This window comes from Perca fluviatilis, chromosome 17 (assembly GCF_010015445.1).
Source record: "Perca fluviatilis chromosome 17, GENO_Pfluv_1.0, whole genome shotgun sequence".
NCBI classification, from domain to species: Eukaryota; Metazoa; Chordata; class Actinopteri; order Perciformes; family Percidae; genus Perca; species Perca fluviatilis.
Window position 1 is genome coordinate 15,937,727 of NC_053128.1, and position 27,303 is coordinate 15,965,029.

The following is a 27,303-nucleotide window of genomic DNA, read 5'->3' on the forward strand; positions in this document are numbered from 1 at the left end:
TCCATGATTTACTCTTGATCATAAATAATCCCTCTATACGCAGACACACATTCATAATCTCACATTGAATTTATAATCTATTGTTACGTACACGATTCACCGCATTTGTTTATTTCTTGTCCCATCTGATTTTCACACTCTGTTGAACTGGCTTTCACAAGTTATGTGGCATGGCTAAAAATGAGTCACTGTAAAACTAACATAAAAAGGGCATTAAAAGAGACGAGCACCATCACAAACAGCTGAGCTGTACCCCACAGTTTTATGTTTTGTGCTTTACAATTTTCCAGTTACTTACCTGTTTGAGCTGAGTGATCATCTGCCTTGTGGTTGCTGTTGCGACGATGGCCCTGGTGCTCCCTGGACTGAGCTGCAGGGACAGAGAGAGCCCAGATACCAACTGCACCCCCAGCTCTGTCACACTCACTTTATCATCCAGCACCTTGATGCTCCTCTCAGCCAGGGCCAATGATGTCAGAGGGGACAGCACCTGCAAAATGTTAAACCTCATCCGAACTGCAGATGGATATTCATGATTCTAGCATGCACTGCACCGGTTAAAATCGCACGCACGCACGCACGCACACACTCACACTCACACACAGAAACCTAACCAAGATCACAGCCATGGCTCACCTGTACAGTAGTAGTGCCCACAGCCCGTCCCTGCAGCACCACCCCATCCTGCATCCTGGCTACATCAGGATCTGCCACTTTTAGAGAAGAGCGTACAAGATTGGTCACATCCACCTGTCAATAAAAAAAAAAAAAGAGAGAGAAAAACGTTAATTGCATTAAATCCTTACCCAAATCTGCTGCGATAATTTATGATTATTATCGTTCCACTAATTCAGTGTCAAGCTAGGTGTTGTAACTTCTGGTCCATTGAACTTCTATCTATTTTCGGACAAACCCATTTAAGACTGGATAACCTAAATGCTGCTAAGTGCTAGCATGTCATCTTCAGTCAGACTGTTAAATGTTTTTACCTGCCAGTCAGGACCCAGGAAGTACTCAACAGGGTCTGCACCAGTAAGCGGGTCAGATGGCGCCTCAGCATCGGTCTGGGCCATGAATGGTGTTAGCACCCTGAGTGTAGAGTGCTGGTACTGCAGCATGCAACCCCTGCCCTTCCTCATCTCCTCCTCTTCCTCACTGTCCCATGTCGACCTGATTCACAAAGGTAACACAATAAGTCACATACTTTATTTACAGTTCAAAGGAATAGTTAAGGAAACTTTTTTTTTTGCAGCGACTTGGATGATAAGATTGATATAATGTTCATACCCGTATGCTAAATGTGAAGTCACAGTCAAGAGGCAGCTAGCTTAGCTTAGCATAAAGACTGGAAGCATAGGGAAACAGTTAGCCTGCCTCTGTCCTAAGAGGACAGAATTCGTCGAGCAGCACCTCTGAAGCTAACACATTAACACATTATAAATCCTTAGTTTAACCATACAAAAACCAAAGTGTAAATGACAAGTTGTTGTTTAGCGCACAGGCATTAAAGTGGTATCTTCTTCAAGAAAGCAAAAAAATGTCAAACTAATAATTTAAAGTGCTCATATTGTGCTTTTTGGCTTTTCCCCTTTCCTTTATTGTGTTATATATCTTTTTGTGCACGTTATAGGTTTACAAAGTGAAAAAGCCCAAAGTCCACCCCAAAGGGACTTACCATCTCCAACAGAAAACACTGTTCACAAACTGCTCCAAACAGCTCTATTGTAGTCCAGCCTTTACTTCCGTGACAAATGTGCGTCCCTTTGTAACACACGTTATAATGCTCGCCTAGCTGCTAGCATGGCACTCCCTCATACTGCAACTGACAAGCTAGCAGTACTTACTGCCAGGGCATGAAGTTAACTTTTTTGACCACCAGCCACTGTGGCAGGTGAATTTTTAAATCCACCTGCCACAGTGACTTTTTCCAGCCAGTTTTTTGGTGAAGGTGAAAAACAGGACTTGCTGTGTCCCTATGATCCTATCCTGTCCTATTCATGGTAGCCTACTCATGGACATTGCACCGTCATCACGTGCTGTAGTAGGGGGTCCCGCCTTGATAATACTGCATAGGGGTCCGGTGTTGGCTCGTTACACCACTGCATATAAGAGATGAGATGACTGACAAAATCAGGAGTAGCCTAAGCGCACCACAACAACCAAAAAACACTGGTGAATGTTGTGAAAAGTTGCAACTTTTTTTGTACAGTTCTTAAAAATAAAATAATAAATAAAAAGGAATCTTGTTTTGGGGAGAATAATAATTAGTACTATTAATTAATTACTCTGGGCTGAGATTTTCAAGGAACCTTACCAAAAAGGCTCAGGATGATGATGTTGGTATAATTTGAAAACGGCTGGTGGATTTAAGACACAAAATAATTATTTATTGAATGAATCAAATATGAACATATCTGTCAGTGGCTTGTTGATCTTTACATTGTTAGTTAATTTCCTATCCTGGTCTGGGACACACATTCATACGGTTTGATAAAGTACTTATTGGACTTTAACTTATCATTGCACTTACAATAATGAGCGTAGCTGTCCGCAATTTAGGTCATCATCTAGGTCTCATGTGCGTTTTTTCCTGCATCCACCGTGTGTGTTTGTGTGTGTTTGTGTGTGTTTGTGCGCGTCAGTCGAAATGGAGCAACAGCCCCGCCCGCTGCAGACAGCTGACAAGATTGAAACAGCAGCAACTTTCAGAGACTTTAGAGTGAAATATCGTTACAGTGTACATTGATTTTATAATGTAAACATGTTGGCAGGACGGTCACGTGGGAATAGGGAGCCCCGGCTGTCAATCAATGTCTTCCAGTGATGCGGGCCCCTGATTGGACCAGGCCCGTAAGCAACCGTGTACCCTGCTTACCGATAGTTACGCATCTGAATCACTCAATTCTCAATGGCTACCTTCCAATGTGGCAGGTAGATTGACAGTGTTACTCGGCAATTGCAAAATTCACCCGCATTTGGCGGGTGATCGGGTGTTAATTTCATGCCCTGCTTACTGCGCATCTGCGACTCCCAACAAAGATGGTACAGAAGTGAGATGGCTCACTTGGTAGCTAAAACAGAGAGCTCAACACACAGGGTGAAAAGAGGAGCTGCAGCAATGTGCAGTACAACAAAAATATAGTGTTTTTTTGAAAATTAAACCATACAAACCTATTCTGGTACAACCTCTAAATACAATTATGAACCTGAAAATGAGCATAATATGAGCACTTTAAGCACAGAATTATGAAAGATGTGTTATTACATGCATTCTTCTACACAATTATGTGAAGTTACTGAAGTGTAAATTCAGTGTGATGTGAATTTTAAGAATCTGCTGCAAAACAGCATGTATTTTTCAACCAAGCTTCAACCAAATGACTGAATTATTGAGTAAACAGCATGAGACTCATTCACAAATAAATATGCATTGTATGAGTGCTTATCCCTCCTTATTTATACATAGGAGAGATAAGTAAACAACAATAGTTAAACAATGACACGACAAAATCATGCAGTTAATCTGTGATGTGAACTCCTAAATGTCATTTGTAGTGGCCAGCAGAGAGACTATCAACTCAAGAACAAAACTGGAGACCAACAGTGTGGCTGTTGATGCCGTTGAGGCACAAAACATTTGCAGAGTGACCTTTCCTTCTAAATTAATTTAAGTTACATTAAGCAGGATCCCACGGCTGACTGGTTTGTTTGTGGCCGATGGAGGTTAAGTTGTGAACCATCCTCAAACCCCTCAGCAATGATCATTCTGCATCATTATCGTAGTAGGCACAGCTGGTCTGCAACGCACTGCACCACAGGTGTGCTGGAGGGCTGGCGGGTGTGCTTTTATACTGCAGGCAGAAAACTATTGTCAGGAGCTACAGTCCAAATAAACATCATTATTATATTGCCTGAGGTCAGAACTTAACATGTGATGGAGATGCTGCTTGAATTAAATAAGTGTGACTCAACAGCAGGCAGCAAACTAACTCTTTCTTCAGTCTTTTTGTCTATGGAGGTTATGAATTACTTTAGCAGAGAATTAACTGTTTTAACTTATTTCAAGTTCAATCTATATTTTTGTCTTATATTTGTCTTTGATTGGATTCAAAGTACGAGACTTTGAAATTTCAGCTTTTGTAGCATTTGTTTAATTGCATTTTTTGTACTTACTGACTTGCTGATTTCCAAAAACACTTGAACACAAAAGATTTACGTTTTTATGTTGAGTCTCAATTTTTCAATTAGTTCTTTGATGACCCTTGAGACATTATGCCTTCTATTAGGTTGCCAGCTGGCAGCCAATTAACATCAACAAATACCATCTCATTATAAATTTGAAAAAAAAACTCTGTTAGTGTTAACTGATAATAGTGTTTATTTCAATCCATTTTGAATCCAACAAGTTTTTAAATAACAGTAAAAACTCTACTGCAAATCATAATCTGTTACAACCTGATGCTATACACCCACAAAAAGAAAAGAAAGCAAAGCAGGGGTGAGGATGTTTCATCAATCCACAGAGTCAAAGTAAATAAACTGAATTTACATTTTGTGTATGAAGCCCTAGTGTATGAAGTCTAATACCAGTCTGTTCTGTAGCTACCAATTAGACAGAAATTCCAGTTGCTTCTCCACTATGCATACATATACATGTCCAACACTGTAGCACGCAGAAACACAACAAGCATGGCACAGAAAATTAGGCTGGCCATTACAATCACCATAGTAATATCACATTTCTGACCTAGTATCTGTTTGTGGGTATTGAATGTTTTGGGAGATGAAAGCCTCAAAGAGTTTTTACCCCGGGAAACAGCCCATCAGTCGACCACCATCATTAGTATTGAGTGAAAAAATAATGACTTTACTGTAAGTATTGAGTGAAATCCCACTAACCTTTGTCTCCAGGGCAACTGTATTGCCTCTACAGTGTCCTACCCACTAACGCACCAAACCCATATGTGATGGTTTTATGAGACTGACTGCATTTACAGTATGCAGACGGATATTAAAAAGCACACCTCTCAATATGCTGTAATCCAATTCAATATCACCAATAACTACAGACCTTACCATACATCTGAAAGCACATCTCCCTGACACTGCTGTCAACAAAACTGATTATTATAAACTTCACAAAGAAAAATAAGATTTCTTGCATGGCTAACTCAGTGTACATCAGCACAGCTAATGCTTTCTCCTTTTAAATATCACTACAGGGTCAAGTGCATTACCAAATGATGGGTTGCTTATGAATGAAAAGGCCACCTAAACAAATTAAATTTAACAGAAAAAACAAACTTTCCCAGAGAATTCTTTCTTACAGCAAATTATTTTTGACTTGAAATGACTTAATGTCCTTGCTGAGTGTAAGGATACAAAAAATATATTATAAAAAATGGGTGCAGTGAATCAACTCTTAATTTTTCTGACAACTGACAAAAGTGCTTTTGTCAGCGCAGACCAGCACACAAACATCATACTTCAGATTTTCGCAAGATTGTGGTCACAAAAAAACCTTGCAGCAACATGCAAAACATTTGATTCAAAAATCACAAGTGAAGATGGCCTCACAGAGAACAGTAATGGACTTGGCTAGCGTTAATGATGTTTGCAACACATTCTCACTCCCATCCCGTAAAATTTGGACGCTTGGGCATGTGCCTTTGGAGTTGTTATGGACGCTAAAGGTCTCCATATCTAAACGCGTTTGTTTGTCACTTTTGACGCTCTGGGTCGGGACGTACGTTTAACTGACATGTGGCACAAGAACGGGGCAGTTAGGTTTACGGAAAGATCGTGGGTGTGGTTATAAAATTTACGTTTCAGTGACACACAGGACAACAACGGGACAGGAACCCCGGTCTCCTGGGTGAAAGTCCTTCGTTGTTTGACACATCCACCACCCCAACCACCCTCCCTACGCGGCATTTCGGGCTTTCATACTACTCGCTACCGTTGTCGCTCTTAATACCACGTCATCTTAAAGCGCCGCTGAGCTGCTGCTCTGCCCGGTGCGTTCCATACAGACGCTTAAAGGGGTATTAATGTTAGCTAGGAGCTAAGTAAATTAGTAATTTGTCAGGGTGGCAACAAAATTGCTGTATATATTTAGTAGTCTTATTGTCTTTTAAATTCAATTAACCATGGGCCATGTCTAACGTAAGCTATCTGTCATTAATAGGTGGCAGGAAGTAAAGTTAGCCTAATGACTTGTTTAGGACTTGTCTTAATGTGGGACTTGTTGGTCTTGACTTAGGGCTTTGCACCACCTTTGCTTTCGACAAAATTATTAAAAAGGTTTTTAAACCAAGTCCCCCAGTGCCTACTGTACCTGTATCTGACTCATACAGCAGCAGTGTGCTCATACAGCAGCACTTCTACAGTTTGAAATGATTTCTTTCACATGGCAACCTCAAAATCAAGCTACAACAGGAGCTCTCACAACAACAGATGCAACTGTTTGACACAGAAATGGCCTGGCCTTACCTCCTGTTGCCTGTAGTAACCGGGACCCTCCAGCCCTTTATCTGGCTGAGCTCGGGGTCGGCCACATCGATGAGCAAGGGCAGGCGAGGCATCCATACACTCATCTCCAGCTGGGCACTCAGGAAACCGTATGTAAAGTTGACCATCACCCTGCTCTTCCCTCTTGTCTCCTTCCCGTTTACATACACATATTCACATCGCTCCGACACCTGGACAAGACAGAGAAGAAAAAAAGAGAAAGAGGAAAGGTTAATGAGGCAATGTCTTGTGTTTGCATCTGGTCTGAAAACAAAGACAGCCCTTTCCTTCTTGCTGGTCTGTCACTCTATAAACATTTATTTGACTGGGCAAGAAAGTGATTTTAAAAAGTTCAGAGTCCCTTTAGGAATCACTGGGCTAGAGTTGGGACTGAGCTGTCAGAACGTAAGCATCTTGTGATTTGGATACAACTTTCTCTGGACAAACACTAGCAGAGGCTTTTCCATGTAAAGCCCAATGGAAAATGAATAAGAAAGTTTTAGTAAGAACTGACAAAGAGAGGAGAGGTGGAACAGAGGCACCAATAGAAATAAGCTAAAACCACACAAACAAACACATTTTATTAATTTCGTCTGGCCGAGGAATCACACAATACTTCGGTTTATGTCATGTAAATTCCCGAACAGGGTCTCTATGAAACTGTTATGGAATATAAATTAGCTCTGCCTTAAATTAGACTGTTCCTGTAGTGCTGTGTGGTAGGCGGGAGCGTTGCGGTCCCCCACCAGTGAGAGCAATGAGGTGAGACACAGCAGTTGGTTTATTTCAGATTGGAGGCCTATCTCCACTGCCACCTCACTTATCTTAACAAACCAGTGGCTCCATAGCGGTAATTGTAGGGTACCAGACTGGAGAGTAGCGTGTAGCACAGGAGAGAGGGAGGTGAAAAGAGGGAGGCGGAAAAAAGTGAGGAGGCAGAGGGAGGAATGACGTCCAAGGTAAGTCAACTTGAACTCCTGTGGAAATGTTAATGGAGACCAGTCTGTGAAGACCTTTTCCCATCATGCTGACTGGTCCAGACCAAAGTCTCTAATGTCTCCAGTGCAATTACTGTACATGTACTTTAGATGGGTCGATGGACGAAACACATTAACTTTATAAGCACTTAAATTATGTGGATTTTTTTTTTCAGCTCAGCAATGAGACATGTTGATAAAAATCAACACGATCAGAAATAAAAAAAATCCTTATTTATCCTGCTATTTAAAATGTTCCTTTGGCATTACTTTAGCACTTCCTTCTTTACTCTTTGGTCTACATGCACTTGTTGTGAGCCTTGAGAATGTTGTATTTTAAAATACCAGTACCTGTGGTTTTGCATGTTTCAATTATCCATACAGCTACCCATTTTGCAAATGTATTTTTAGAAATCTGAATGTTTTGTCTTCCATTGTTTTCGGTTCATTTCTGTTCATTTTGAAAATCTATAAGCAGATTTGTGAAACTTTGATACAATTTAAGCACAGTGAAAACTTTTCAAATCAATCTGCATTTAAGGTTTTCATGGCAATGCATTTATCATGTATTTAAGTAATCTCATTGAGATCAAGATATCTTTTTCAAGTAAGACCTGCACACAAGAAAGTATATATAGTATGAGCATGGACAACACACACAGACATTCACAACAATACATACATACTTACAGTACATACAGTACACACAGAAAACCGTGGTTACTCATTAAGAAAAGTAACATTTAAAGCCCTCAATGTTTTCAAATCTTCAAAAGAAATGAAGAGCAAAGTGTCTAAAACAAGTTTTTCCAAGTTGGGTTTGAACAGTATATATACAGCTGTATATACCCCTATATAAAATGTTATAGGATGTATTCTTAATGGTCAATAAAAGTGAAAAAGTGAAAAAGTAAACATGATTAAAGATGCAACAATCAATATATTAAAATATTGGTCGAATGACTGTAATTATGGAACTTCTTAGCGTCTAACTAACAAAGTTACTAACTAGCTGGTTCAGGAGTTGGTGGAGACCAAATCAGACCAAACGGAGAGTGGTTATTGAACTTCTAATCAACAGTTGGCCAGAAACACAACTCTAAATGAATGTTAATGTTGCAGTGCATCTGCTGACTGTGCAAACAGGCAACTGTTTGCTTGTTCCAAATAACGATTTTATAATACGATAACATGTTAATATGTCAGCTTGTTCCACTGCAAAAAAAAATCAATATGTTGCTTAAAAGAGGTCAAACATGCAACCACACAACTATTCTTGTTCTTTCCATGTACACACAACCGATGTTATGTTAGTTAAATCTAAGAGTATGTGTACTGTATGTAAATCAATCCCTTATAGAAATTCACCCTTGTAGCAGTTATACTTTAAAAGACCTGATTATACTGGTCAGTGACATTGCTCTGAAAAGGGTCAGTGACTGCAGGAAGTGACCATTCAGAGACACAAAAATAACTGGATTAAGTTCCTCTACTGAAAATCATTACAAACACAGGCTCCCTCTTTTGGGCTCTTTCGCACTCTCTTAAGCTTACTACACTAAGCACACCGCCTCACACTCACAAAGCCATTGGCTGCCCTGCCGTCTCATGGAATATAATATAATTCCTTTTCTTCCTCTCTCTGTTTCTACTGTCCCAATAACATGGATACATTACACAAAAGGTCAAATCACTGTGCTTATGGACTGAGTGCTTGGATCAGGAGCTCAATCTCTAATGCCATATGGAAGAGGCTGCTTTTATCCACACACACACACACACACACACACACACACACACACACACACACACACACACACACACACACACACACACACACACACACACACACACACACACACACACACACACACACACACACACACACACACACACACACACAAATATGATGGCACAGTAACAGTGGATGTTTTAAGAGTTATATACACCAGAATGCATCTTGTTTTTCTATGCAAACTAGGCCTGAATGATATATTCAGTTCATATTGAAATGTAATATAGGAGAAACAAAGGCTGCAAATGTTTTTTGTGTATAAAAAAGTTATTTTTCCATTAGTTTGACATGCATTCAGTGGATTATATATTATCTATGCATACTGTAGAGGGTGCGTACACATTTAAGATTAACTTGTTGGGTGGCACAAAGGCGAAACTCTACTGGGATGGATGTGGCTCAGGAGGTAGTCTTGTATAGCCAGACCTCCACAGACCTCCACAGTGCTAGAAAAAGGTCTGGAAGCACCTTTATTCAACATTGCTCTGCTATAGGGGAAAAATGCTCTGGCTTGTTTGTATTTCTGTAAACCAATCAGAATCGTCTTGGGCAGCACTAAGCCCTGGATGCAGCAACAGTGCCCTTGCAAAATTCCATAAATAGCGGAGATAGCTAAAAGGGGAAGAGAATGCCGGCCAAAACAGCAGCTTTTACCCACAGTCTACATCCACTGAGTCATACTACTCAGGATGTAGCGCAGGCCGATAATCACAAGGTTGGTGGTTCAATCCCCTGCTCCTCTTGTCCCTGTGTTAAATTTTCCTTGAGCATAACACTGAATTTGCTCACCTGGCAACCAGCGCCTTGCCTGGCAGTTCCGCCACCATCGTTGTATGAATGGGTGTGTGAATGGGTGAATGAGAGTCAAATTGTAAAACACTTTGTCCGGTAAGGTAGAAAGGCGCTATATACAGTAAATGCAGCCCATTTAACATTTATTGAAAAATCTTGTAAATAATATATATTTGCGAGATACACTGGACAGTTACATAGCTGCCATAAAAGGAAAGGACTGTGAACATGCATTTACGTATATATGTGTATGCCCACAATTCTGGCAGTGCAAAAACAATGTATTCAGTATAACGTGCCCGATCACAAATACTATACATTTTATATATAAAATATTTCCTGTGTAAGGAGGTTATGTTCTCGGTTCAGTTTGTTGGTTTGTTTGTCTGTTTGTCAGCAGGATTATGGTAAAACTACCAGCCCAATTCTAATGATACATGTAGCATGGGCCAGTAACGACCCATTACATTTTTGAGCGGCGCACGAATACACAAATTATTTTTCACATTGTGAGATAGTGCATTTGGCAAAAGTCTGCACTCTCTAATGCCCTTTTAGTTCCATAGTGCAACATGGAAATGATTACAGTAAGTATTTTAATCCAAGCTGATTAAGTTTGTGGTTGTAATGGCTTACCCTGAGAACATCCTCGTCCGTAGACCTACAGTTGGTGTAGTTGGTCACATCAATGACTGAGCCATCGGCCTCCACAGCCAGAGTTTTCACAGGTACCGACACCGTTTTCCCCGTCAGCACAGCAGTATTCAAGATATTGGTGTTCTGTGCAGAAAGAAGGGCAAAATAATTAGAATAGGGCACACTTGTGGATGCATTCATATACTTATGAGAGTAGTTTTAAGACTGAGATTAGCCTAGTTTAGTTTAGTTTAATTGCTGGATGTCAGATGAAAGATAGGGAAAGATGAATGGCTGTTCTAACTACACCACATGTTCAAAATCAACAAGGAATTCAGTTTATCAAAAATCCAGTCCACCTCTTCTTCATCCTCCTCACTCCACAGCAGCAGATATAGTAAGCAATAAGAGTCTTACTGTAAACAGTCTTGGATGTAATGTTTAATACTACATTACCTTCCCTAGGAGCTGCTACCTGATCAAATAGACGCCCAGCAATTGAGCAAAGCTATAGGTTCATTTTCATCATTCAGCATGTTCAGTATGACTTACAATTACACACAGACAGAAATAATTAATTGTCAGTATCCCTTATTATCAAATTTACTCTGGGTAACTACAAAACATAGCAGCATGTCTCTAAAACCCAAACTAGCATACTGCTTAGTTATAAGGGTGAAAACATATATTTTTTAAAGAAGGCAGGCTTCCACTCTACTTGAAATTCTGGTGTTTTTTTGCTTTCTACCTCCTGCAGCTTTAAGTAAAGGATATAGAAAGAATACTTTCTCCATCGCTGACAATCGTCGCTATTCGTATGGGCCAGGAGTGACAGGCAGAGGGTGTTAAAAACACTGAGATTAAAACATTAATATGTTTAAATCACACTTACGCAACGCCCACATACAAACTGGACAGATGTGCTAAAAAAAATCTCTCTGTGATGATACCTATATAGTACATGTCGGTCTCTCACAAACTCTCACACCTTGGCCGGGTTAGCTCAGTTGGTAGAGCAGGCGCACATATATAGAGGTTTACTCCTCGACGCAGCGGCCGCGGGTTCGACTCCAACCTGCGGCCCTTTGCTGCATGTCATTCCCCCTCCCCTTTCATGTCTTCATCTGTCCTGTGGAATTAAAGGCCTAAAAATGCCCAAAAAAATCATCTTAAAAAATACAAACTTGCACACCTAGATGAAACTAAATCCTCTGCTGTATTATCTATATAGTAGGTCAACACTCAAACGCCCATCTTACCACCTTGTGGTCAATGCTTATACATCAAGCCTGATGTAGATTCATTTTTACACTTAAAACTCCTCAACCTTCAACATGGATTTATAACTAATTTCCAGTTTACAAGATCTCTGATAAGGTCTTTTAATCTATTATAGGTAGTGGCAGTGTGTGTGTGTGTGTGTGTGTGTGTGTGTGTGTGTGTGTGTGTGTGTGTGTGTGTGTGTGTGTGTGTGTGTGTGTGTGTGTGTGTGTGTGTGTAAGGAGCTCTGGTTGATCAGCAAGTTTTTTTTTTTCCTCCTGATACTTGTGGATCAGGCAACACTCGGCAGATGTTCCCCGGCAGCTTCACATTCTGTCGGCTTGACAGCTGCTGACCGCATTTCAAAAAGGACATGCTCTAGTTCTGACTGCAACACTGACCCAAACATAAGCCACTGGATCAGGGGTAGCACAAAATCAGAAAGCAATATCAGCGCTCTGCGGTGCTGCCAGGGGCACACTGAGAAATCTCAACGTCTGATGTTTCCGCAAGCTCCGCAGTAATCTGGCTCGCAGTGATCAAGTTCAGCTCAAGTAGCTCAGCTCTAAATCTGCTTCTTCTCTGAAAACAGTGTTATATTTACACTCGGTGGCAAGCCTTGGTATTCATTCCTTTACTTACTTGTTCATTCAGTGAGTGCTGACTCCTTTATAGGGTTAAGGGAGATGGAGATGCACACTTTGCAGAAAGGTCAGAGAATCAAACAGCCTTTTTTTTACTGTAAGGCAACATCCACCTTGCCCTTTCTTCACTTTCCTTTCATAATTAATATAATAAATGTACATTTTCTGGTTGTTGTGCAGCTTTTATTTATTTACATCTGCAGTGGTTTGTAACAGTAATTTGTTCTGCTATAAACATAAAGCACAACAACTTTAAATAAAAAGAGCCAAAGCCTACTTATGAAATAAGTCTATTCACTCCACCGTTATATGAAAAGAGAAAAATCCCCATGTGACTGTCATAAAACATATTTGCTCCCCAATGTATGCTTGATTCACGTTGACTATTGCACCATGAAATAGCCTTCTGAATCTCCTGTAAAAAGTGATATATACCTACTGTACCTTGTAATTTCTGTGGGTTGTCAAAAAATGTAGAGGTCTCGGAGTACACATAGCAACAGGGGATCGGTCTAAGCATAGAAATAATATGAATGCATCATAGATAATACTGTGATCACAGTGTGTCTTTCGCAAACAGGCAGAGGTGAGCTGAAACTTATCGAACTCTGCAGTACATAATTTAACACGGAGGAAAAACTACAAAAATACTGTCAGACCAGAATACACATTAGTGAGGAGTTTTTAACTATGTGTGTTAGTTGAATGCCAAAACAAATCATTTTCTAAAGACTTTTGCTCTTTTTTGTATGCTATGACAGGCAGAACAGATCATATGAAAATGATTACGTGGATAGAACTCATAGAACATCTGTGCAAGTACGACCAACAAGTGTAGCACTTTTCTTTACAAACAGTTGTGCACTATTAACCTTTTCTTACAAGTGAAATTACGAAACAAAACTGCATATTTATGATATACATGCCAGATCATTTTTACTCTTTATATGTACAGTGCCTTGCGAAAGTATTCGGCCCCCTTGAACTTTTCGACCTTTTGCCACATTTCAGGCCTCAAACATAAAGATATAAAACTGTAATTTTTTGTGAAGAATCAACAACAAGTGGGACACAATCATGAAGTGGAACGAAATTTATTGGATATTTCAAACCTTTTAAACAAATAAAAAACTGAAATATTGGGCGTGCAAAATTATTCAGCCCCCTTAAGTTAATACTTTGTAGCGCCACCTTTTGCTGCGATTACAGCTGTAAGTCGCTTGGGGTATGTCTATCAGTTTTGCACATCGATAGACTGACATTTTTGCCCATTCCTCCTTGCAAAACAGCTCGAGCTCAGTGAGGTTGGATGGAGAGCGTTTGTGAACAGCAGTTTTCAGTTCTTTCCACAGATTCTCGATTGGATTCAGGTCTGGACTTTGACTTGGCCATTCTAACACCTGGATATGTTTATTTGTGAACCATTCCATTGTAGATTTTGCTTTATGTTTTGGATCATCGTCTTGTTGGAAGACAAATCTCCGTCCCAGTCTCAGGTCTTTTGCAGACTCCATCAGGTTTTCTTCCAGAATGGTCCTGTATTTGGCTCCATCCATCTTCCCATCAATTTTAACCATCTTCCCTGTCCCTGCTGAAGAAAAGCAGGCCCAAACCATGATGCTGCCACCACCATGTTTGACAGTGGGGATGGTGTGTTCAGGGTGATGAGCTGTGTTGCTTTTACGCCAAACATAACGTTTTGCATTGTTGCCAAAAAGTTCGATTTTGGTTTCATCTGACCACAGCACCTTCTTCCACATGTTTGGTGTGTCTCCCAGGTGGCTTTTGGCAAACTTTAAACGACACTTTTTATGGATATCTTTAAGAAATGGCTTTCTTCTTGCCACTCTTCCATAAAGGCCAGATTTGTGCAGTATACGACTGATTGTTGTCCTATGGACAGAGTCTCCCGCCTCAGCTGTAGATCTCTGCAGTTCATCCAGAGTGATCATGGGCCTCTTGGCTGCATCTCTGATCAGTCTTCTCATTGTATGAGCTGAAAGTTTAGAGGGACGGCCGGGTCTTCGTAGATTTGTAGTGGTCTGATACTCCTTCCATTTCAATATTATCGCTTGCACAGTGCTCCTTGGGATGTTTAAAGCTTGGGAAATCTTTTTGTATCCAAATCCGGCTTTAAACTTCTCCACAACAGTATCTCCGGACCTGCCTGGTGTGTTCCTTGTTCTTCATGATGCTCTCTGCACTTTACACGGACCTCTGAGACTATCAAGAGGAGCCATGTGCATTTATACGGAGACTTGATTACACACAGCTGGATTCTATTTATCATCATTAGTCATTTAGGTCAACATTGGATCATTCAGAGATCCTCACTGAACTTCTGGAGAGAGTTTGCTGCACTGAAAGTAAAGGGGCTGAATAATTTTGCACGCCCACTTTTTCAGTTTTTTATTTGTTAAAAAAGTTTGAAATAGCCAATGAATTTCGTTCCACTTCATAATTGGGACCCACTTGTTGTTGATTCTTTACAAAAAATTACATTTTTATATCTTTATGTTTGAGGCCTGAAATGTGGCAAAAGGTCGAAACGTTCAAGGGGGCCGAATACTTTCGCAAGGCACTGTAATGGGAATCATCAGGAAGTTGTGTGTGTGAATGGATGAAACTGTCTTTTATCGAGACAAGGAACCAAACCGATTTCATTAAAGCTGAGTGAGGTAGTGGGACACCCTTTCGTGCCCCGCAGTAATGTTCCACCTGTGACAAAACCAAGTGACCTGCTGTGAGGCCTGTCTACAATAAACCAATCCTCCCTATCCAACGTATACTTTATAGGGCCCCCTTCTTCCTCAAACATCAGGATCAATAAGACTACAATAGATGTATATGTAGGAAGCAGAAAGATGTATAGGACAGAAATTAATACAGCTATTGTCCTCACCATGACCAGAGGTGCCAGCCCCACATAGTCTCTCTGAGTTGTGTAGATCCGCATTATGCCCACATCCTTGATGTTCCCTGGCAACTCCAGGCGCCAGGAGATCGTCTGACTCTCAGCCTGCTCTGAAACATCTTTTGGCACAAAGTCCAGTTGCAAAACTTCCAGAAGACCCCTGTTTAGAGATAACATTTTAAAATACAATAGACATAGTAAAACAGGGTAACAGTAGCACTAATAATAATAATAATAATAATGCATTTTTATATATATATATATATATATTCCTAATAAAAGTTTGAGTGTAGAGCCTTATATTATATGTATTGTAAATATAGGCCATGCTGTTCCGAGTTTCACATGTGCTATTAATTCAGACATATATATAGAAAAATCATGGCTATACTGTATATATTAAGAAAAAAAACATAATAAAACTTAACTAAATGGAAGGGGTTTCGAGAGTTTAATTGTGGAGAGTAATGAAACATGAACTAGGACTTAGCTTCTGCCCACATACAGTTCACATTTGATCACAATCACCACTAAATAAGTTCAACTGTGGTGTTCACTTGGAGGGTTATATTGGTGAGTGTTAGCACAACATCTAAAGTTAAATTAGTGTCATGATGGGGATTATTTTGTTCAGTCCACTGTTAAATTACAAGAAGTGATGCAGTGAAATAACCAACACAAGCAGGTGTAATTTCAATTGGTTAGAAATCCCATAGAAACCTGCTGAATATTTGTTATCAAACCGCTGGAAGCTGTCATATTTGACTTTGTGTATAAAACGCTGTTGTCAAGAGACAGATGAGCTGTGTACTTGTGTTCATAGGGGGGTAAATGTAAATATTTGTAAAGAGACACTGCCTATGAAAATGAAAAAAAGATTTACAGAAATAACTCTTAAATTTGTGAAAAAGCAAACTGTTTTGAGTTTAAACCAAAAGTGAGGGCAATGCACAAGAGGTCTCATTCCATCAGCAGATGGATGAATAAGGTGAGAGTGTGGGAGGAAGATTAAGTGAGCTGGCAGAGACTTGAGCCAAGTATTCTGGTCAAAGGATTGTCAAAGAAAAGGCATGTGATGTTATTTGATGCTGCAGAGAGAGTGTAGGCATACCTGCCAGTAGGAACAGATCAAAGGGAAAATAGAGCAAAATGTGAATGGAGCTGTGGCACTTTGAAGTGGAGCAAAACTTTGCATGGAGCAAAACAATGAACCTCTGCAGTACATTGCTAAAACTCCCATTCAAAACCATCACAAATATTGAAAAGCAGCAACCAGGACAGACACAAACGTACTGAACATATTGAAATATTCCCGCTCTATCAAAAGGAACTCAAGGACTGAGTTTTCTTTTAGCCCTGTGTACATCGATAAGCTTTTCACTGTGTCGTTAAAGATTAAAAAGGACTGACCGCTGATATTTTAAAATCTAAAAAAGTATTTATAATTAAGTGTTACACTACAGCTGATGCTCCAGGCAGCACACTCGCAATTCAAGCTGAGTTGAATTAGGCTTTCCCATGTTTCTCCATCTCTGAGAGTGAGATGCTCCTGCTGCTCACAGAGGGTCAGTGATACTAAGTTCTAGCTCCACAAAGACAAAACTTCTGCTGAGTCATTTCACTGACAAGCTCACAAATAGACCTGACAAGTAAGAAATGGATACCAGGAAGCACAACAGAGATAAAAACAAGTCTTGGACACACTATACAGAATGAGATGTTATCAAACCTTGCAGTTAAAAAGGAGAAGTTCAACATTTTGGGAAACGCGCTTATTCCCTTCCCATGTTTTTCCGCTAAGTATGAATCTACCGCCAACAGCTTGCTAACTTAGCTTAGCATTAAAGACTGGAAACAGCGGGAAAACACTAGCCTGGCAACGTAAAACTACTAATAGTAGGTTGCACATTTTGTAGTCCCCCCATTTCCAGTCTTTATGCTAAGCTAAGCTGACCGGCTGCTTGTTGTAGCTTCAAATTTACTGTACAAACATGAGTGTATCAATCTTCTCATCTAACTCTTGCCAAGAAAGCAAATAAACATACATTTTCCAAAATGTCAAACTATTTCTTTAACAACCTCCATAAAGTGTTATTGATCCAGGGTTGAACTCCATATGTCAAATGACCAATTAGACAAAACTAGAAAAAAGGAATTCTGTTGACATATTGTGTGGAATTATAGTCAATTAAAGTGAATGTCTAATCTGTGTATTTATATCTTTACAACATGAAGTCGTGTCTGGGGCAAAATTCACTTGTTCCACACTAAGTCCAATTAAAATGTCTACTTAATTTCTTGTCTTCCTGTATTTTCTTAAATCAAATAGGCTCAGGCATATTTTAAATGGACTGAAATGAGGAACACAGGAAATACTGCGACAGAGAAACAAAGAAGGGGTTAATGCCCCTATTTCCTGGAAATTCAGCTATGAGGGGGGACTTTAAACCCCTGGACATATCATCACTTCAAAGCACAGTGGTGTGTGTGTGTGTGTGTGTGTGTGTGTGTGTGTGTGTGTGTGTGTGTGTGTGTGTGTGTGTGTGTGTGCATGTGCGAGTGTGTGTGTGCGTGTGCGTGTCCTGGTGGGAGCTCAGCACAAGGGACACAACTTGGAATATCTCTCCTTCCTAATCTCCCCTTCTGAACGTGCAAGCGCTTAAGCCTGGATAACGTAGCCGTGATTATGGATGATTACAGATAAGTGGGTCGGACGGCCGGCGGATGGTGTGTGTCTGTGTGGGCGGGAGGTTGCTGGGCAGAGGTGGCTGCTGGGGCGTGCCACAACCAGCATCAGGCAAAACGTTTGTGGTCAACTGGTGTGTATCAGGTACATCAGGCATGGAAAGTGCCACGAAATGAATATTAATTTACTATTATTAAGTCAACGAGAAGAAGCCCTTCCAACAGCACTTGGATTTATTTACTGCTGCCGTTTAAATTTCTCATTTACAATTTTTTTTGTCACATCAAACCGGTGATCCTACAGTGGAAATGATAATTAATGGGCTCTGGAATTTGGTGTTTAAGATAACAATTAACCAACTATTTGATTTAATATCAGATACGATAAGAAATAAAGACATTCTCAAATAAAAACTGAGGCTATAGATTGAGATAATATATTTCAGATTCCATAGTTATATGAACATAGAGAGGAAAAAGGGACGGTATAAGATATTAGGAATATACAGTAAATATGAAGATGATTTATTTAAAACCAATTCCCCATAATTACAATTTGTTCTTGCCATTCTGTCTTTCTTTCTGTACATTTTCACTTAGTCATTTACTTATTTTTGTATCAGGTATCATAAACAGGCGTATTCGTGTGCATATGTGTTTTTCTGTGGGGTGCAGGCGGGAAGGCTGGTGACAGACACACCTTTCTTTTTTAAAGTAATCACTGTAATAACGAACTATTAAGTATTTTAAGAAAATATAAAGAAAATCAAAGGGACTCTCAGTAAGCTAAGTTTTTTTGCGAACAGCAAGCCCCATTTATCCATGTTATTTTTGAGCATCGCTGTGTCCCATTAAACTCTTTGGTGCATCCTAATCAAAACTTAGCAGGGAACTGAGAAATAACACAAATAACTATTTTAAACTGTTTAGATGATGCTTTGGATTGAATCCTTCCGTTTTACAATGTTCTTGTTCCTGCAAGATCATTGTAATATTCTGCTGAGTGTTAGACATGATGTGTCTGTGGATGTGTCAGTCAGTCCTTAAGGAAGAACTACTGCACATAATCGGGTCTGCAGATTTTTGGAAAAACACGAGAGAGAAGTAGAGACAATAGGAGGGGACAAAAAATAAAGATGTTTTTTTTATCTGTGGAGAAAGTACACGACTTACCGCTTTGTGGTAACAGCAACCTTCTTCTTGCAGACAACGGAGACAGCGTTGGGAGTCGCTCCTCTGCCAGGCTCCACTACGATGTCCCAAAGCGCTGAGTCACTGGGCCGCGCCCCACTGAATGACAGGCCCGTTTTTACTGCTGCCCTGCATTATAAATACATAAGTAAATACATAATCCAGTTGGTGGAAAGTGTGAATTTTACTCACAACTATCCATATTTTCTAAGGAAGATGTCTCCTTAAACCTACATTGTGTCATTTTTTTTAGTTGATTCGTAGCAACAAAACCTTTGTTCTTTCACAAATATTTGCTCATTCATGTGTAATTACTTCCACCAACTAATCAAAGTATCCTCGTAAGCGTAGAATCTGCCATTCAGAATCATTCAGAATACATACGAGCGAGTCGCTTGAACTGCGGCAGGCATGTTGCGCCTCCATCTTTAAAACACATTAGCCAAAGAGGGACATACCTCCGCCTTTCGCGCTTTTACACTCAGTGGCACCGTGAAGAATGCCAGCCGGGAGATTACTCGTGACCGCCGGCAGATTTGGAAGCCTTTTGAAGATGGAGGATCACACCAATTCTCTAGGACATGTAACGGCGTCGCCAAGGAAGCTAAAAAAAGAGAATTAAAACGACAACGCGACAGGCAAAGCTAGTCTAAAGTCAGTAGTGTGTTATTCAGATGCTATCTTAGGGGCGCATGCTTGGCCATAATTTAGCGTGTGCACAACGCGCATACACTTCTCTCATCTAAATGGACGCAACAGTTCCCATTTTTGCAAACCATACATAATTACAAAGAAAAATATTACTGAAAATGCGCTTCATGCGTTTGGATAGAACAGGAGGCACTTTACAGTACAGTCCTCAAAAAGTCGCAGCATTCTTTGTGGCTTGTTGTGTTTTACACAACATTTCCATGAATCATGGATATGTTGATGACATTAATGAGGAAATATTAGAGAACTTAAGGAGACGTGATGTTGAACTACGGTAGGATTGGACACTCCGGCAGAATCTGGCCCGGGAGTAACGCGCGATACGCTCCTGGTGGAGCGGGTGGACGGAGATGGAGTGGGGGGAGGAGGAAGGGGCACAACAGGTGCAGGTGGTGCGTTTGGAGGCCCACGCTCCATGGGTGCAGCAATCCTCTCCAGACTTGAGGAGATGCGCCCGAGAGGCCGCAGCAACATCGCCACCCGGCCAAGACGGGCATTTATTACTTTGCCGCATCTCGGACAGCTCCCGCTGGCGTGCGCCAGGCAAATCCGCCGTCATAATAGCAATCCGCCATGGAACAAGTGCGCCTGCTCTTAAAGGGAATGTGAGATGACGCTCTGATTGGTTATTTTCACGTTACGCCCAAACCACACCTAGCTACTTCAGACCAACCCATTTAAGATTTGCGTCGGGAGATCCGCCCACAAAGCTACTTGCGTTTTGCGTTTCATACTTGCGTTTCAGATCGTTAAAATAGGGCCCTAAAACTACTTGTGCTGTACTTTGTTTCTGTGTAGCATTTCTGACTCTTAATACCAACAAAGGTTTCATTACCTCTACAGGACATGGTACAATACTGTATAATAATGCCCTTACATTGAACAGAAATACTTGAATGATGGCCTTGTGTGTGTCTTCTGAAAGCTTTGGTAAATCATGGTAACATCTTTGCATCTTTTGTAGGTTTGTTTTGTATGTGTTTGTTTGTGTGTTTAGTCGTTTATGTGCCTAATGAGGCGAGTCACTGACAGACTCATGAGAAGTAGCAGGGGTATTTATTCCTATTAGCCTTGGGGACAACTGGGAATCAGTTAATCAGATGTCTGATTCAGACACACGCATCACTCTGCTCGGAGAGATAGAACGCTTATTAGGAATAATGGGAATGCAGCAGACAGTCCTGGAGGTCCAACAATCACCAAGCCTTTGTCTTTGTAAAGCAGGTGTCTTTCTGCTAAATCGTTGCGTCAAATGTCAGACAGGGTCATAGAGCAGTTATTTAAGTCATAGGCTGAAAAGTGATACGAGGGACAGGAAACGCTTCTGATCCATGTTTAAAATGCAATGATTCACTAATCTGCACTCACACAGACACCTAGCTACAGGGTGGGAGCCTCACGTGTTCCCACAACAGGCCAATTTCCTCATGGCAGGGATTCAATGAGGTGCTAGAAAACCTTCCAGAGGGGATTCAGCTCATGCTCACTCAAGAGCATCACTCAGCTCCCGCGGTTTTATCAGCAGGATATACACACTGAGAATAATTTGAAAAACCCCATCCTCAATAAGGTGTTGCATTAGGTTTGCAAACTGTGAACGCCGCTGGATTACAGCCGCCGAAACTATCTTGAGATGATGTGTGACATCCACGTGGGTAGACCGCAGCGGTGAGAGTATGCTTATTGTCGGAACGAAATGAAAGCTAAAGCAAACACACTCACAATACCATTAAACCTCCGTCATTTGTCCCATCCGTTGATCCCAGTAAAAGTCTACACTTTCATTATGTCCACCACGAATTCTATTCCCGCCGTCAGCATGCTGAGACACAAACAGGATTTATTAGAAGTGTCAGTTTTCTACTTTCTAGCAGCGGCCCTCTACCACATCCACTACATGACCTGATAGTGAAACATTTCATAAATATAACACCCAAAAAAGAAGCCTTGAAATGAAGATAATATACTTGACAATTATTTTAGCGCTTCTTTTTCTTTTTTTTCTTTTTTTTTACATATTAGCTGCCCAGTAATGGTTTATAGTGGCAACCTGTAATTTTACAGCAATCAATCTGTCTTTTTATTTCTCATTCAACAACCAGTAGTTTGCCATTTCAGCAACAAAACAGTATTCAAATAGCTGAGGAACATTAAAACTGACAGACGGAAAGAATAAGCGCCAGTATTCATGCCCTCGTTTTCAGCACACACACCTACAAATACTGATTAGTAATCAAACCACAACCAGACTGATCAATAACCATTGAGACAGGGTCAAGGTCAGAGCTGTTTGACAGACAAAACACAGCATGCAAACACACACACACACACACACACACACACACACACACACACACACACACACACACACACACACACACACACACACACACACACACACACACACACACACACACACACACACACACACACACACACACACACACACACACACACACACACACACACACAATTCAACAAGGTTTGGAAGAGGACATTCTTGTTCAGAAGACCATTTTCTGGATCAATCTCCACATTACATTTTCATTAACAATTTGAACGAATGTTTAAAATATAATACATATAAATCTTAATTTTTCTGATTTCTTCTTTTATAAAAGAGGCGATGACTTGTTAATTAAAATGTGTTTCAATTAAGGACAACTGTAACTCACGATAAATATTCTCCCAAAGTTTGAAATATATTTTTTGCTTCCACTGACTCATTTTCTTCTCAGCGTCACAGTGACAACAGCACCTGACGACCATCCTCCCCAGGGGTACGAACCACTTCAACTGGCTCCTGCAGAGTGTGGCGGAGCAGTAACTCAATGCCAGAATCTTCCTGGATCACTGAGCTTCTCGACAACAAGCAGACGCGAGCCTCCCTGCGGAGAAACCTCATTTTGGCCACTTCTGTCCTCGCTCTTTGTCTTTGTCAGTCACTACCCAGAGTTCATGACCGCGGGTCGGGGAGACAGAATGGATATCGACTGGTAAAGTGAACAACTCTCCACTGCTGTTTTGACAAACTCAGTCAGTCAGTCTCTCTCTCTGCTACACTGTATATTTCACTTTTTGATGTTGAACTGTGACTTTTTCTGTTCTTTTTTACCTAAATGCGAGCCCACAAAATATTTGATATTCAATCTGATGAAATGTGCGTAATTCCATGTGATGACATTTTTTTTAAATAGAATATTACAAGCTGCCTGTGCCCTTAACAGGTGTGTATGATGACATTGCAATCCACAGACACACACAAAGACACACACACACAAACACACACACACACAGACAACACACACACACACAGACACACACACACACACACACACACACACAGTTAATCCTGGCAGTCAGCCCAGAAAATCTCTACCCTAAAGGGTTAACCTCTTGATTCATTTTCAATCAGTGCCGAAGATTATCTGGCCTAACCCTGCTGGAGTGGACTCAATCTTGGGCCAAAGAGTGAAGCAGAGCAAGGATTTCTCCCAGGAGGAATAAATCACTTTGCCAAGCTCCTCACAGCTAGCCTTCCCTTGGATTTAACCGCTGGACTCAGTCCCCTCCTCTTGTCCAATCTCATTCTGGATGTTGCACTAGGTCAGAACTACACGGACTGAAATCACTGACCTGACTGGAGGAACTCAATCGGTACAGTCAGTGAGTCAGAGTTTGGGGGATTTCAGGTGGAGAGGCTGTAAATCCTTCCAAATAGTCAAAACAACAGCAGATGATAAGGGGTCAGCGTCTCTCTACCGAATATTATTCAAGTAATTTCAACAATGCTAGCAGAGCTTCATTCAGGTCAATGGGTGTGTGTGTGTGCACACTGTGCAGGCATGTTTGTGTCTGTGGATGCTAAATCTGATATTTGACAATGGATTGTCTGACACACAGCCACAGGTTTAACAATGTGCCCTATGGATTAATACACATATCTGAACATTTCTTTCTATTTGCCTGCATCCCGCTGCAGAGGGATTGCAGGGTTGGTATGTTGTTTGCAGCATGATATCACTAAATCACAGATTAGAGAATAATTTGTCTTGCGCTTCAGACAAACCATTAAGATGAGTAAAGACGCAAACCTCACTGCGATGGCTCTACACTTTACTGATGTGAAGCATTGTGATACAAACAATTTTACTCACATCACTGAGTGGAGTAAAATTGGCACCAAGTAGAAACTTTGAAACAGATTGAGCTGTGGGTGTCGGTGCGACAATGCTGCTTTTATATTAACTTCACTTTTACCCACAGGAGTGAGGGAGATGTTAGTTATTTGTTCTCCTGCTCCATTAAATAGATGCATTATTTATGAAGTCAAATACCCAGAGAACCTTGTTGAAATGTTAGTGGGATGTTGAGATATGGAAACCGGTGAATAATTTGCCAATTATTTCCCTGTTTATGGAAGAATGCTCTCCATAACTCCCCCACTAACTGAGAAGTTGAGGTAGACAGAATATAACATGTTCGTAATTTATGAAGCCAGTGAAACTGGCAGACAACACAAGTCATGTTGGTGCTCAAGCATTTTATTGAATGGCCTTGATGGCGAGCCCTATCAGTATTCAAGTGCCTTAAGTAACCATTTAAATGCATAGCACTCATCTTTCATGAAGATGCTCAAATATACTGTTCAACGTTGTGATTTAACTTGGGTTCAGTCTCTTTTTCTGCTTCATATGGCTTAGTGACAATTACATTTTATGTCACTCCTGAACTCTTCTTCTTCTGCAGACTCATCAACATAGTTGAATAATAATTATGTTTTCTGGGAATGACATTTTAAAGCTTTATTTAGTTATGTAGGGCCAAAATATATTGTTGACATACTACAGTGTGTAATGTGGTTATCCTGGTTCAGTGTAATATTAGTTTATTCTCTACCAAAACAGCAGGTAGAGGCTATAGCACTGACATCTGTGGATAACAGACTAGCTACTTAGCTATCCAAATCTGACAACATCTTCACCACAATGCATGCAAAACAACCAGCAGAATGTATCCAAAAATGGGTCTAACCTCTACAGAATAATACACAACTGTTAAAAATATCCATAACATTTAATATGGCAATGAATCAGAACTGTAGACATGAGAGTGGAGACCTAAGTCAGAAAAATGAGAACCAGAGCTTATCTTGACTGCTGTGAGACTTGATTAAATTATTTTTACTTGACTAAAACTTGAAAGCAAAAGGCCTTGTTTATGCACATACATTGAATACTTAATGTCAAGGCCACTACCTTGACATTACTTGGTCTCAGTTCTGTAAAAAAAAAAAAACTATAAACACAACCGGTTATGTGCCGGACTGTGTCTTGGTCTTGAATCTTGCCAGAAGTCTCTGCTCAAGGCCAAGAAAATAAGTCTGGCCCATAACCCCCTGTAAAACCACAACTGCTTGTCGAACATGGCAAGAAAGTAAAAAAGCTTATTTTACACAACGTCAAACAATTCCTTTAAGTGCAGATAAAGAAAAGATTTAAGTCACAGCTGATAAAGAAAAAGTGAAGATCTCTCACCTCAGAGTGAAATTTTCCAGGGTAGATGTGCTCGCAAGGAAGACATAGAAAGTCGCAACATCTGTGGCCTTCAGGGGCTTGGAAGAGGTCTGGATCACCACGGCGCCTCCCAGCCTCAGTCGAAAAAAGGTGGGGTTCCCTGGTGGAGTTCTGAGCAGATTGACACTTCCTATCCGCCTCATCGGGGTCCCTGATCCCCCAGAGTCTCTTCCTCTTCCCACTCCTACACGCTGCAGACTATCCTGCGGGGTACACTGGCCTGTCTGATTCCTCTGACTCTGAAAGTAAACCTCCACAAGATTCCCCTGAAGCCCTTTAATTCCTTCGGTTCTTCCTGCTTCCCTGCTAGAGCTGCTTGATCGGCTGCCTGAGCTGAACCAGGCAGGTTCGGGCTTCAGCTGTGCCACACAGAATCCACCTGGAGACAACAGACATGCCCCACGAACTTCCCTTGTCTCCCAGAAGGCATAAGCCGTCACACAGTGGGCTCCATCCTTTGCCTTGGCCGTATCTTCTCCAGACCTCATCCTTTCTTGCCCAACAGTGATGTCACTTTCTGTGGGCATGTGGAAGAGAATCTTGACAAAAGGGAATGAGGAACGAACCTGGCGGACCAAAATGACTGGCAGGATCCTGCGCCCACTGAGGAGCAGGTCTGGAGGAATCGGGGCATCCACAGTCAGGGGGCCGTATGAAGCGTTGACAGCTGGCTGGAGGAGTCCAGCGCCTTTACCAGTGATGAGAAAAGTCTGAGACTTCAGGCTGGAGTTCCCTGATGGCTCTGGACTGTCCTGCCTCAGAAACACATGGTCCACATTGAGGACCTGAAAGTTGATGGTGGGATAAACTGCCGATGGGGTGGAGGATGTCCCAATTTCCACAGAAACCTTCTGACTTTCAGCAACTGGGAGATGAGAATTTACAAAAAGGGATTAGTGCAATAACTAATCTACCGCGGTTTAAACTCAACATTTCAGTATTAGGTTTTAAATCTGCTATTAAGATACGCAGTTGCCACTTACAAAACCAGTCAAGTTACTTTAATTGAGAGCATTTGATGAGGATGGCAGGAAGGTGAAGGGTTGACAAAAGGATCACAGCTTGAGAAACAGGCAAAGGGTCGAGGACAAGAGTTTGGTGCTACAGGGATTGAGAAAAATTGGTGAGGGCAGGTAGGTCATCTTGAAGAGCCAAGGGCGGTGAGACTCAGGTCAAAGGCAATGGCTCATTGATTCCTGCACTGAAAGAAAAGGAGAGCAAAGGAAAACACACAAGGTGTTTGTAGTGAAGAAATGTGAGAATTGAGACAAACAGGAGAGAAGGGTTAGTCATGAAAAGGATTGACATTTGATGAGCGAGTGTCCAGTCCTAAAACTAGGGCTAGGAAACGGATTGATCTGCACTTTTGAAAGTGAAATGTACGTGAAAATAACTCTAAAAGTAATTACTGCAACATTAAGATCATTAAGTTTTGGGACCATCATAACCGCTGTGTAACGAAGAACATAAAGGGATGTTTTTAACAGTTTTATGCTCAGCACTTTTTCCCTCACACTGCCTTTCAAGCGACTGCAATCCCTGGCTATTCCTGTCTCTGAAAGTTGAAGAGACTATTAACATGACCCTAAGCAAACCACCTACACTCCTCTAA

At 41.0% G+C, this 27,303-nt stretch overlaps 1 protein-coding gene across 1 annotated transcript in view; it reads right to left on the reverse strand.

Annotated features, from left to right (window-relative positions):
• The window catches only part of si:dkey-1d7.3 (transmembrane protein 132D), a 35,848-nt gene that overhangs the window by 5,169 nt on the left and 3,376 nt on the right, over positions 1-27,303 (reverse strand). Inside the window, exons 2-9 of the mRNA XM_039780607.1 lie at positions 25,653-26,556; positions 19,387-19,533; positions 15,517-15,688; positions 10,711-10,854; positions 6,493-6,701; positions 990-1,170; positions 637-750; positions 299-490 (exon numbers count right to left, since the gene is read on the reverse strand). Of these exons, the coding sequence (XP_039636541.1) occupies positions 299-490; positions 637-750; positions 990-1,170; positions 6,493-6,701; positions 10,711-10,854; positions 15,517-15,688; positions 19,387-19,533; positions 25,653-26,556 (2,063 nt within the window). The remainder of the gene's footprint in view (positions 1-298; positions 491-636; positions 751-989; positions 1,171-6,492; positions 6,702-10,710; positions 10,855-15,516; positions 15,689-19,386; positions 19,534-25,652; positions 26,557-27,303) is intronic.